This window comes from Ursus maritimus, unplaced genomic scaffold, assembly GCF_017311325.1.
Source record: "Ursus maritimus isolate PB19 unplaced genomic scaffold, ASM1731132v1 scaffold_22, whole genome shotgun sequence".
Lineage (NCBI taxonomy): Eukaryota > Metazoa > Chordata > Mammalia > Carnivora > Ursidae > Ursus > Ursus maritimus.
The window spans coordinates 7,558,821-7,572,240 of record NW_024424675.1 but is presented as its reverse complement, the minus strand read 5'-3'; the positions used below and the strand labels follow the sequence as shown (position 1 = coordinate 7,572,240).

The following is a 13,420-nucleotide window of genomic DNA, read 5'->3' as shown; positions in this document are numbered from 1 at the left end:
TTACTTGCTTCAATCTCCTGGAACGTAATCAAACTCTGGGAAGCGAGGCTTCAAGAGGGAAGAGGGGGAAGAAAAAAGGAGCTACCTACACTTTGAAGATGATTTGATCACACTGGGATCTTGGGCCCTTCCTCCCCCTCCCCATCTGTGGGAGCTGCCAGGAGTCTTGGAGGAAGTAGATGTTGTGCCCATCTAATGTGGTCCTCAACTCTGAGTTTAACTTTAACTTCGGCTGTGGATCCGAATCATTTGGGAAACATTTCCAAATGCCCACACCTTACCTACACCCCATATCAATTAAATCCCAATCTCTAGGTGTGAAAGCCAATCAGCAATATTTTTAAGCTCCCTGAGTGATTCCAACGTGAGCTAAGAACTAAGCAGATTTCTACCTTTCGAAGTAGGTTATAATGAGTAGATCATTAGTTCAAATTGTATTTTTCAAAGGCAGCATGTTGGTAAGAAGAGGATGGTGTAAAAATGAAAAATGAAGTGTTGTGGGGGCACGTGGGTGGTTCCGTTGGTTAAGTGTCTGACTCTTGGCTTCTGTTTAGATTTTCTCTCCCTCTTCCTCCTGCTCACACTCTTTCTCTCTCTCTTTCAAATAAATAATTTTTTTTTTTCCTTAAAGGAAAGCATTGCAAGAGGCTCACATCTCCATTTTGAACTTTAAGGCTGAAAGTATTTTCTGTTTGGGTATTTAGCAAGCATTTTGTTCTTGGAAATCTTGTATCCAGTAAAGATCTAACGAAGAATGTGAGGCCCTGGCTTCAAATTTGTGCTGTAATTGATTTGCCCTTGAGCAGTACTTCTCAAACTTTCATGTTCTTCCAAATCACCTTTGTAGCTTATTAAACTGTAGACTGATCTAGCAGGACTGGGGGAGAGGGGTGGGTTGTTGTTTTTTCCTTAAGATTTTATTTATTTGAGAGCGATAGAGAGAGCATGAGAGGGGGTCAGAGGGAGAAGCACACTTGATCCCAAGTCCCCGGGGATCATGACCCAAGCCCAAGGCAGTCCCCTAACCAACCAAGCCACCCAGGCGCCCGAGGGCTGGGGTTGGAGAGGCTTTATAAAGTGGTGCTGGAGGTGCTGGTCTGGGGGCCCCGCGTGGGTGGCAAAACCCCAGAGTCTTTGCCCTGATAACTTCATGAGTCTTGATTTGGGGGTGTTATGAACCTCTCTTGAAATCTGATAAAACCCAAGGGCTTTTCCCAGGAAAAAACAAAAATAAAAACCAAAGCGTGCATGTATGCTCCTAAGCATACACTTTCAGGGAGGCCACGCATTCATTCAATGAATACCCGTTTTTCTGGGTGCTAGTGATAGAGCAAAGGGCAAGGTAGACAAGGTCCCCATCTCCGGGAGCTTTCATTGGGGTGTCTGGGGACAAATCGCCTCCGCGTAAATGAAGAAGGCCTGTCAGGCAGTGCTAAGTGACGAGGCACTGCGCCAGGTCCCACGATGGAAGGGCTGAGTCGGAGGGTGCAAGAATGGCTTTGTGCAACCGGGCTGCCTGAGGAGACAGCGTGTCGGAGACCGAGGGCCCGTCTGTGGAGCGAAGGCTTCCCCCTCACCAGCTCTGGAGGGCCTGAAGTACCAATGGGCTTCGCATTTTCAAAAGACGGAGCAGAACGCAGAGTGAGTGAGGGAGAGAGTGACAGCAGGTGACTTCAGAGGGGCAGAGGGGCCAGATCGCACAGGGCCTTGTGGGACACGGCAGGGAGGCTGCTTCCACCCTATCCACCGCCCAAGGCTATTTTTAGACCTTAAAAGAGCCACGGCCTCCACTTTAAGAACTGCTGATCGAGAACCAATTTAGGAAGAAAGCAGAAAAATGTCATTTGGGGATTAAAGGCGCAGAGGATAGACCTGAAAATCCAGATGAAGGAGGTGAGTCTGCTCAGGATAGAGCCCTTCCCCTGACCCCCAGTATCCACAGGGTCTGGAGCGTGCGTGCCTCCAGGGACAACTGCTCGCTGAGTTAGCGTAAATTAAAGTTCCAGTTTGCAAGCAAAACCTTCGTTTCCATCCTGTCTCTGGCCGCGACAGAGTGCTGAGACATTGCAGGCCCGCCCGGGATGCACTCAGATGACTTGACATCTCTTTACTTCTCCACCTTCCAATAGCCAATAATGGCTTAGTGTGAACACCGGCCTTAGCTTGCTAAATTGTTAGGATGGCTTGGTTGTGGCTTTATTCCGTTTCATTCTGCTCCGGGGGTGGGGGGTGGGGGGTGGGGGGTTAGACATGGTGTGGCAATCCCCGTTTCTGTTTCTGTTAAGTGCCTCTTAAGTGCCAATTGTCTTTCAGCTCTCCTGTGTTGCAGGCTGGCTTGAGACCATCTCAGTCTGTGGAACAGCCGCCGATCAGGATTAAGAAGATTGAATCAATGCTTTAGTTTTCCCAGAGACCCTCTTAGGCCCCTAGATTATAGGAAGGAAAAATGCACTGGCAGCCTGCTTTTGGAAATGATTTCTAATTCATCTTTTCCTTGAAGTGAAACAGGAAATGAGTTTAAAATCTCAATTTTGGGGCAGCTGGGTGGCTCAGTCAGTTAAGCGTCTGCCTTTGGCTCAGGTCATGATCCCAGGGTCCTGGAATCGAGCCCCATGTTCCATGTCGGGCTCCTTGCTCTGTGGGGAGTCTGCTTCTCCCTCTCCTTCTGCCTCTCCCCCTGCTTGTGCTCTCTCTTTTTCTCAAATGAATAAATTTAAAAATCTTAAAAAAAAAAAAAAGATGGTTCTGGCCTTTGCTGGACTGTAGGGGCTGTGGTTTCTTTATTGATCATGAAGATATTGAATTAAAGAAGTTTCCAAATCTGGGCCAGCTCTATAAAAGATTGTCCTCTGAAAATAACACACACACACACACACACATACTCCACCCCACCCCCAAATAAAACCTTTTTTAAAAAAAATAATGCTAAACGTATATTTTGCTTTTCCAGTTTATCCCCAGTTTTGCACAAAATTATTTTGTAAGTTGAATGCTTGTCCCTCATCTTGTGAGGTGACTGCATGTTGGGGGGAGGGAGAAGGAGGTTCTGCTCTGAAGTCTCATCAGCCAAGTCGGACAGGGCATCCTGACAGGGACCTCTGTTCTAGAAACAATGAGGGTATGTGTGTGTGAGCCTTATGAAAGAGATACCAGCCCCAAACACCAGAAAAAGCAGCAACGTATTGTCTCTCTCTCCTCACAGAAAGTAAATCCTTGGGACCAGGGAATTATTGTGTTCACTGCTCTATCTCTAGGGCCTAGAACAGTGCCTGGCACACAGTAGGTGCTCAGTAAATATTTGTGGAATGGATGGAGCTGCATGTTGGCACTTCAACTTTGGGGACTTCTAGCAGCACTCCCCTGTCCATGGGAACGATTCCCAGAAGAGGGAGAAGGGCCATCACAGGAACCTCTAGCTTTCTCCTGTCTCTACCCATGAGCATTTTGAGACTGAATTTCAAATGTCCCAGACAGAAAAAAAAGAATGTTCTATGCTTTCCATCTCACCTATGTCTTCCTTTCCCCACTGACAGGGTCTAGATGTGGTAATGGTTTGTGTTACAAACCATGTCTGCCTCAGGACAGATGCGACTTCCAAACCTCCTCTCGTGGCTGATTTGTAAACGGAAGCATCCTTGACTTCTCTATTCTGTAAATCCACACGTCTCTTAATTGGATTTGTTGCAAGGAACACGATGTGTCCTAAGGATATGGAGTTCGCATTCCAGCACATGCCTCTAGTTAGTACATCTCTGCTCCTAAGTGGCAAGAATATGAAAATGGAGCCAAAAAATTGTTTCAAATGATTTAAAATTCTCATCGTTCTTTCCACAACGCCCTGCTCGTGCAGCACACCACAGCTAAGTGGCTTTACCAATGGTGGGCCGTTTTGGATATCATTTGGGGAAAAAAAAAAAAAGACGAGTTTGAGTCTCCGGAAAACCAGATGCAAATTAGCCCCTGGAGCCCAGGAGCTGTTCGGAAAGCAGAGGAAGGAACGGTGGGCACCTTCCCATTGGCCAGCGGGACTCACCCAGATGTCTGGCTTCCACATAAAAGACAGGAACCACTGCAGTCAGTTTCCACTTCCAGTTAACGGACGACAGCAAAAAACAGCAAAAAAGGAAGATGGCCAGACTATTATTACTTTCTCTCCTGGGTCTTGTGGCCATATGTGCCGTGCATGGAATATTTATGGACAGACTTGCTTCCAAGAAACTCTGTGCAGATGACGAGTGCGTGTGTAAGGACATTTCTTAGCCTTTCATTCTCTTTCTATTATATAACTGAAAAATACCCCACTAACAGCAGAACATCTAATTGGGCTTTAAGTGAATCTTCTCTAACGTGTATGTCGCTAGCACTGTTTCTCCTGATCTGTACCTTTGGTGTCTAACTATGGAGAGAATTCACTTGGTTAAGATTCTCAGCTTTCATACTTTGGCTATATTACTCCTCTTGAACTGAACAGGAGCTGTAAACTGGGAGTTTTTCATCTCTGATTTCCTAGTTTTCTGATAAGCTTGGCCTTTTTACTGTTAGAAAATCCAGGAGACTAAACTGTAGTCATTTCAGTGTTTCTTTTCTTCCAGATACTATTTCTCTGGCCAGAGCTCAAGAAGATTACAATGCCCCGGACTGTAGGTTCATTAATGTTAAAAAAGGACAGCGGATTTACGTTTACTCAAAGCTGGTACAAGAAAATGGAGCCGGAGAATTTTGGGCTGGCAGTGTAAGATGAGATCCTTGCAAATAAACACACATCTCGACATAGGTTGCTCTTCATTTTTTCTCTCTGACCTACCCCCAATACATCTTTGTGTTTGAAATGAGCTCTTAAGAACAATGGAGAGGTTAAGATGCAAGTGCAGAAATTCACATGTATTTGCTTTTGTTACATTTTGAAGAAACGGAAACTTTCGTAACAAAACCAAATGTAGGTTTATGTGATGTGTTGGCAAGAACTAGTCAACCACATGGGGGCTTGAACATCCCAAAGAGTTTGAAACTTACTCAAAAATGTTTGAGCGGATTTGCCAAGGAAAAGGCACGCATGTTGGCAGTCAGGCTCCGCTTCAAGATGTTATGGGAAACTAACACCCTCTTCAGTCCCAGACAATCTGCTTTCTTCAGTGAAAACCCACAGGGGTGGACCCTAGGGAGGGACGAAGCAGGGCTGATTTCTTGTCCTCACCAGCCCTACAGATTCTCAAGGAATGAAGAATTAAATCTTAAATTCACCGAAGTATCCGTGCGCTCGATTTTTTAACAACTGAGAAGGGCCAGTTCTTTAAAATCAAAGTATCTATTTAGTTTTTGTAAAATGTACTGACTTTATTGATGGCTTCTAAAAAGATTCCGGGTGGCTCACAAGTTTGCATAAAATAAAGGAATCCTCAGTGCGACCGGGAAGACCCGGCCACAGAAGAACAGAGACACAATTTCTGTGGGTTGACTCAGGGGCTTTGAATGAGCTTCAGAGTTGGATCTGAGGCCCCTGGAACCCAGAGTGAAAAAGCGAGGCATTGCAATTATGTAATTCTCATTCACAGCAAATGGGATGCCAGAGGGTTTCCGCAGTCCCCTGACTGTTACTCTTCTGGGCACTCAGGTTTATGGAGATGACCACGAGGACGAGATGGGCACCCTGGGCTATTTCCCCAGCCGCTTGGTTGAGGAGCAACGCGTGTACCAAGAAGCCACCAAGGAAGTCCCCACCACGGTAAGTGTCTGAGTGGGCCAGAGAAGGACTCAGATCCTGGGCTGATGCAGGCAGGTGTTAAAAATGCATCTTGTCACTTACAAGATGTAAGGAGCAGACCCCCTTACTTGCAGTGGAGGCTTCCCTGAGACCGGAAGGTTTGGGAGAGCATTTACGCCTGCTCTCAGTGTGGAAAGGTTACTGAACTTTCTCCACCCACCCCCTTTCATTGTTAGATACAAGTTATCCTAGAAAGGAGTCCGTGTCACAAAGAAAGAAATGAATATAGTATTCACGGACGCTTAACTGATGGTTACATTTATATACTAAAACACTTGGGCTGGGGAAAAAAAATCAGTACCTGTATTTAATCAAATCAAAACATTCTGGGGGGAAAAAAGTCTTTGGATGCCTTCTTTCTGTGGTAGATAGATTCTACTTTTGTTGAAAGAGAAATGATACTCTTTCCAATGCCCTGGGGTCTTGCAAACCCCAGAAGAGATGTAAAAGATCCCCTTTGAGTTACTTGGCAGGGAGGTTGTTTTGAAGAGATTCTCCTGGAGCTAATTGCTGCGTGAAAGAACTTCAAAACATTGCCCAACCTACGCAAACGGGACTCGCTTGTCATCGCTTCTGAGCATTGAGCTTGAATATGTCAAATCACCACCAATTAAAAGTGTATTTGAGAACCTTCACTTTAAGTAGATTTTGACTTAAAGTGATAATTATGTCATACTCTTTGGGGTTCCACCTTATTTTAAATCCAAATTTCCCTTTGATGACCTATGAGTTTTAAATAAAGAAACTACATTTGTTTTTTGGCCCTTGTCTGCTCAGTTCAATCTTTTTTTTCTGTTCGCTTTTGTTTTTTTCCAGGATATTGACTTCTTCTGTGAGTAAGAAATCAGACAAACTTGCAAATAAGAAGGAAACACCAAAAAACTAGAAAAAGCGAAATAACAACAACAACAAAAAAATACGTGTCCCTAATTCCTGACTTTTTTTCAAGGCTTTGTTATCCTTACAGGAGGGCTGGGCCTTGGGGGATGAAGAAGGGGGCTCCACTCAGTTTTTTGTCGGCCTGATCTTCCCCTGACCTGGGGCAGGGTGACGTTTGGTTCAAGTGGGAGAATTGAAAGCAGGAATTCTATTTCAGCCTAGAGGACCCTCTCTTATGCAGGAATACATACAGGAGATGGCTCATTTTTATTACTTCCAACTTGTAATTCTTGCCGGCTCTTTGACTCCTTGTATAAACTTGGTAGGTCACAGGTCTTACCTTTGGACATGCTGTTTTCTAATTATTTGTCTCCCTGGCCATTGGGAGTGTTATAACGTGCCCAAAGGGGTTCTAACCCCAAGGAGTATTCGAGGATTGTTGTTACTTTTAATATTTGATGTGCTTGGGATGTGAAGCCGGTGGGAGTGGGTGAGCTGTTTGTGCTCATAGATATCTGGACTATGCCTCCTTCTCTTTAAACAAAATTCACAAATTATTCCAATTGAATTTTATCTTCTAATGATCCGTTTGCCTCCCCCCAGATTGTAAGTAAGTATGGGTGCATACAATAAGGGTGGAGCAGCTTATGAAATATTTATCACGGGATAGTGTCCCCTTCCGATCTGCTGTAGCTCAGGCTTCAAGTCAAAAGATGGCGAGGGGCGCCTGGGTAACGCAGTCGTTCAGCGTCTGACTTCGGCTCAGGGCGTGATCCCGGCGTTCTGGGATCGAGTCCCACGTCGGGCACCTCCGCTGGGGGCCTGTTCTTCCTCTCCCACTCCCCCTGCTGTGTTCCCTCTCTCGCTGGCTGTCTCTCTCTGTCAAATAAATAAATAAATAAATCTTTAAAGAAAAAAAAAAAAGATGGGGAAAAAAGTCTGTGGGTTTTTTCTCTACTTCTCTTTCAACTTCGAATTTCCTCTTCCCGGGCAAGTCTCCGAGTCAAGGATGAGGTGTGGAGAAAGCTGGTGAGGGGACTGGTGGTCCCAATGGACGTACAAGTTTCTCTACATTTAATTGGAAATTTGCTTTGATTGTATATTCCTAGTATAATTCTTTTTATGTAGTCATAAGTCTTTGTTTACATGTAATTAAAATGCCTGTACTAAAAAAAAAAGACAATTTCTGACTTAAAAATTGTTTTAAAACATTTCCCCCCCCGGGGGCATAAAAAATCTGGAAGGAGCTTGGAAATGGGGTTGGTTCCTCAATTTTCTGTGGTCTGTGGATGAGGACGGCATGTAGGACAAGTCGGAGACTGGGACCACAGGGTCATTTTTCTAGCTGTGTCCACTGTGATTTGGGGTGAATATATTTTTGCCAAATTCTGATGGGGTTCCATCATGTGAAATGGTACCCCCCAAAAGCCCCCCAAACCCAAACCCACCAGTTTACTGTCTCTGTCTTACTTCATTCCATAAAATGTTTCAGGCGGCATCTAGGGTGGTCCACACACTTTAAGGTAAGGTAAATTTATCCTCTTTCTACCTGCCTCTCACTTGCTGGCTCCCACATTCCAGGTACCCCATTATCCCTCAAGACACCCAGCATCTCCATGACACCCATCATCCGCCAAAGCCCCCATCTGTCTGGCCTCATGCTCCCAGCCTTCCTCCCCAGGCCCTGGGCTCCAGGCTGCAGTCCCCCCCTGGCTGCACCTGCCTCCCCCTCACCAGAACCGATCTCATCCAGGACTTTTGGGGTTTCCATCTTCCGGGGGCCCACCTGCATCAACAGAATGAAAGTGCCTCCAGGGACTTTCAAACACCAGCTAGCCTTTCCGAAGGCAAAGGGCCATCCCTGGCCCGGCGGCAGCATGGGCCTCGCTTGAATGCTGGTTAAGAAGGCAGAACCCCAGGGCCCACTGCAGACTTTCTGAATCACAATTTGCATTTTCTTAAAGATTTTTATTTATTTATTTGACAGAGATAGAGACAGCCAGCGAGAGAGGGAACACAAGCAGGGGGAGTGGGAGAGGAAGAAGCAGGCTCATAGCTGAAGAGCCTGATGTGGGGCTCGATCCCATAACACCAGGATCACGCCCTGAGCTGAAGGCAGACGCTTAAGCGCTGTGCCACCCAGGAGCCCCCACAATTTGCATTTTCACAAGAGCCCCCCAGATTCGAGATTCATGGGTACATTGGAAGGAAAGAGAAACCTGCTTCTACCTCCTAGGGTCTCTGGCTGGGCCTAAGAATAAAACTGACATAGACAGATCACCAGGAGAGAAGCGGGTGTGTTTAATTTCCTATTTTTACACGGAGATGGGAATCTTCAAAAGGAAAATGAAGACCCACGTACTTATATACCTTTCTCGACAGTGAACAATAAATTGCGGGACGTGACAAGACAAAGAGGCTTGGGCGCGGGGCAGTAAATCGTGGGACAGTGACTGGGAAACGTACAAGGAGAGCAGCGGAAGATAAGGTTTGTTTGTACCTGTCCCTTCCAGCGCCTTCTCCCAGGGCCTGGTGATAAGAGCGTCCTCTTCCCAGTGCACCGAGGGCACCTTCCTCGTGGGAGATTTTATGGCCTGTTTTTAGGTAGAAAGGGGGAGGTCAGAGAGCCCTTCCTGCATCTGCGCGTCCTCACCTGCCTTCGGCTCAAAATGGTCAACACGCTGAAGAGACACTTTTGGGGGTAGCGTGTTCTGAAGCCCTTGGACATTAACGGTTCTGAGGAACACTCGTTTTAGTTCTCTCCTCTCCTCTGACACATAAAGAGAGAAACGAAAAAAGCGAGAGCAGCTGGGAGTTGAAGCCGCTCTCCCAAGGTTGGACGGGCAGGATTGCCACGTTCCTAAACCAGGATCCCCCCGATGTTGTAGGCACCTGCTTGGCGTCTACAGATCTCTACCCTCAAGAAAAGGGGGACATGGGGTGGAGGAGTGAGAGTTGGGGTGGGGGGCAGTGAGGCCACTTGGGGAATCCTCCTTCCTCCCCACTACGAGTAAGGGTACCTTCTGCCTCTAAGTGGTTCTCAGTCACTGACGTGGTTGCTTTGCAATCTCGGGAGCTCCTGAGAAACTGGAAACCAGGCCCTGGGAGGGCATAGGGAGCCTGGGGAAGAGGCAGATCATTCCAGATTGGTAGGTGGCAGTTGCCTGAAGCAAGGGACTTACTTATACACGAGGCTTGTCGTGGGTGGGCAGCTGCAAGACAAGAGAGGAGCCCCTACTGACCGTTCGTATCCGGCTCGAGGGTCCACTGGTGGTCACGTCCTCTCCCTGCCCTCCCCCAACAGACGTTAACGAAACAAAAAACCCCACACAACTAGGTTTAGGGATCCCTGAGGGAATTCCAACTTGTCGGTTTCCTCTATACTCCCAAGCTGAGGCTGTGTGTGTCTGTGTCGTATTCACGTTTTTCCATGTAGCTGTACCGTTTCCTCTTTGGGAGAAAAATAAGGATTTCACCATCCCTTATGTGTATACAATGGAACATTCCTCAGCCATATAAGAGAATGAGATCTTGACATTTGCAGCTACATGGATGGAGTATTACGCTAAGTGAAATAAGTCAGTCAGAGAAAGACAAACACCCTATGATTTCACTCATGTGGAATTTACAAAACAAAACAAACAAAGAAAAAAAGAGACAAACCAAAAAACAGACTTTTTAAAAATATTTTTTCCAAAAACAGACTTTTAACTGTAGAGAACAAACTGGAGGTTGCCAGAGGGGAGGCAGGTGGAGAGATGGGGAAATAGTATCAAGAGTACACTTACGCGGGGCGCCTGGGTGGCGCAGTCGTTAAGTGTCTGCCTTCGGCTCAGCGCGTGATCCCGGCGTTCTGGGATCGAGCCCCGCATCAGGCTCCTCTGCTAGGAGCCTGCTTCTTCGTCTCCCACTCCCCTGCTTGTGTTCCCTCTCTCGCTGGCTGTCTCTCTCTGTCAAATAAATAAATAAAATCTTTAAAAAAAAAGTACACTTATGACGAGCACTCAGTGATGGACAGAAGTGTTGAATCACTATACTATGCATCTGAAACTAACCATAAAAAAAAAATTTCCTCATCCCTCACCTCTCAAACATGGGAAACAATACAGGGCAGCGGATATAGCTAGCCCAGGCAAGTAGATTTCAGGAGCCAATTTAGGGCAAATGGTGAGACTTTGCCTGGAGCAGATCTATTCAAAGAGGTTACCAGTGCAAGACGAGAAAAGCCCTGAAACCCAACCGAGGTGAAAGCAGCCAGGGCGTGGAAGACCCCGGCAGGCAATAAAATGAAATGAAATATTATTTAAGGGAACTGTGTAATTGGTGGCTCAGCGAAGTGGGCTGAGCACAGAGCCCAGGGCAGCATGGAACAAGGTAGGCTGTGTGGCTTTTTCAGGGCTGTGGTTCCCTGTGCGTGCATGCTGGAATAAGGTTCAGACTTTGCCCGACCTCCGTTTCCTTGGCTAGCAGTGCTGTTCCCAGCATCTTCCTTGCTGGGTCGTTGCAGGGCTTAGATATAATATGGGGTGTGGAATAGAAGACAGAGGCTCCTAAGAGTGGGACCCCTAGGTGGCAGCCAGTATTATCTGACCCGAGGGGGCCGGACGGAGAACGGCCTTCCCTCAAGAGCTGTGCTGTAATCTGCCAGATACGTCACTGAGAAGAAATTGTAATTTCCCCTTCAGACCGTCTGGGATTTCTGAATCAAAGATATTTCCAGATTGCATACTTTTTTTGTGGTTTCGTTTCCTAAAAAAACCAAAAACAAAGACATCTGAAATGACCTGAAATAGTCCCGAGTCGTTCCACTAGCAATGTGGTGACACGGTGTGGGGTGTATAATTGGGATCTGAAGTCCCAGTTCTGGCCACAGCCCTTCGTTAACACCAACGAGTGAGGGTCATTTACACACCTTCTAAGAGTCAACATATTAAGTTCGCTATGTATTTGTGTATCTTTGAGAGCTGCAGGCAGCTGGATGTTAGTATGTAAATTAATCATATTTAGGCTCAGCGAAGTTGGGTTGTCTCATTTGCATCTAGCCATCCCCGCGAGGGTGCAGATAACGACCCCTCTTGGAAGGGGCGCGTGCCACCTTGGGTTTCCACAGCGTGATGGCTCTCGCTCCGACTGCAGGGGTGAATACTGGTCCTCCGCTCTCCTGATGCTGGAAGTTCACGTCTCTGGCCAGAGGTTTTTTTTTTTTTTTTAATTTTATTTATTTATGTGACAGAGAGACAGCCAGCGAGAGAGGGAACACAGCAGGGGAGTGGGAGAGGAAGAAGCAGGCTCCTAGAGGAGGAGGCCGATGTGGGACTCGATCCCAGAACGCTGGGATCACGCCCTGAGCCGAAGGCAGACGCTTAACGACTGTGCTACCCAGGCGCCCCTGGCCAGAGATTTTGACCCTAACTCTGAAGAGAGCCTTACACGAGATCCAAAGCTCATCGCACCAGGAAGACAGAAGGCCTCTACGGACCGCCACAGGCACCCACCCGAGACTGAGGTCCTGTGGCTTCTACTCCATCTCTAAAAAAGTATGCATGAGTGTGGAATGCATGCTAATGAGACATTCATCCTGAATAGATGGCTAGAGTAGTGATTGCTTTAATTAATTAATTAATTAATTATTTTTTGGAGCGGGGGTGGGGCAGAGGGAGAGGGGGAGAGAGAGAGAATCTTGAGCAGGCTCCATGTGCTGAGTGCGGAGCCCCAGGCAGGGCTCGATCTCACCACCCCGAGAACACGACCTGAGCTGAAATCAAGAATCGGTGGCCCAACCGACGGAGCCACCCAGGCACCCCAGAGTATGTGATTTCTTACTGGCCACACTTGTGTTATGTTAAATAATCCTATAATAAATACAAGTAATTTTTATAAATCCAAGTAATTTGGGCTCCATTTGGTGGGTTCCCCATGTTATGGCGAAGCCAGTGGAATGACTGTAACGTGAATTGTTGTAGCCCTGAGACCCCTTGGGGTTTGTGTACATCACGTGGCCTGATGGCAAAGTGTTCTATTGTTTGTGTGGCCATATGCGTGTCACTGAACCTCTTGCCTCCCATGGAACTTTTCTTCACGTGGGAATAAGAATGCCTTTGAGGATGAGAATAACTAATTGGGGGGGGGTAATTATGAGGATTAAATTAAATGAGATACAGTATGTAAAATCACCCAGCACAGTACACAGTGGGTGTGTAATAAATGGTATATAAAATTAACTTCAAAATGAGAGGTTTTTAAGGCATTTTTGAAACGTTTCAAGAACTACAGCTCTTTTTTTTTTTTTTAAAGTGAATCAAAATGGTATCTTTAGCATCTATTCTTTCTAGAATACTTTTGTGTTCTTCCATGGCTTTCTTAAAGTTGTATGCAAGGCATACTGCAAATACTCAGCAGGAAGATACAAACACCCGTGCACACGTACACACACGCGAACCTTGACAAATGCTCTCTCTGATGTCTGGGATGGCACAGCTCCCCGGCCTTCATTATCAGGGGAATGTCTCTGGTGCTCTGTCAAAGAGACATTCAAGAAACACCTGGCAGGGCGCCTGGGTGGCTCAGTTGGTTAAGCAACTGCCTTAGGCTCAGGTCACGATCCTGGGGTCCCGGGATCGAGTCCCATATCGGGTTCCCTGCTCAGCAGGGAGTCTGCTTCTCCCTCTGACCCCCCCCATCTCGTGCTCTCTCTCTCTCTCATTCTCTCTCTCAAATAAATAAAATCTTGAAAAAAAACCCACCTGGCAGAACAGAGTCCCCCCCCCCCCCCCCCCCCCC

The 13,420-nt window shown here is 46.7% G+C and overlaps 1 protein-coding gene across 1 annotated transcript; it reads left to right on the top strand.

Moving 5' to 3' along the window:
• The first annotated feature begins 4,112 nt into the window (after window positions 1-4,112).
• On the top strand, window positions 4,113-7,411 carry OTOR (otoraplin). Its single transcript, XM_008710010.2, has 4 exons — window positions 4,113-4,243; window positions 4,593-4,732; window positions 5,612-5,722; window positions 6,578-7,411. Exons 1-4 carry the CDS (start codon window positions 4,129-4,131, stop codon window positions 6,599-6,601), a joined length of 390 nt encoding a protein of 129 aa, XP_008708232.1. The 5' UTR covers window positions 4,113-4,128; the 3' UTR covers window positions 6,602-7,411.
• The last annotated feature ends 6,009 nt before the right edge of the window (window positions 7,412-13,420 follow it).

What these genes read in the sequence shown, in the direction of transcription:
- OTOR (XM_008710010.2), top strand. Translation starts at nt 4,129, where the DNA reads ATGGCCAGACTATTATTACTTTCTCTCCTGGGTCTTGTGGCCATATGT. An exon ending in GAGAATTTTGGGCTGGCAGT is followed by an intron (nt 4,733 to 5,611) that starts GTAAGATGAGAT and finishes CTGGGCACTCAG; the next exon opens with GTTTATGGAGATGACCACGA. An exon ending in CCAAGGAAGTCCCCACCACG is followed by an intron (nt 5,723 to 6,577) that starts GTAAGTGTCTGA and finishes GTTTTTTTCCAG; the next exon opens with GATATTGACTTCTTCTGTGA.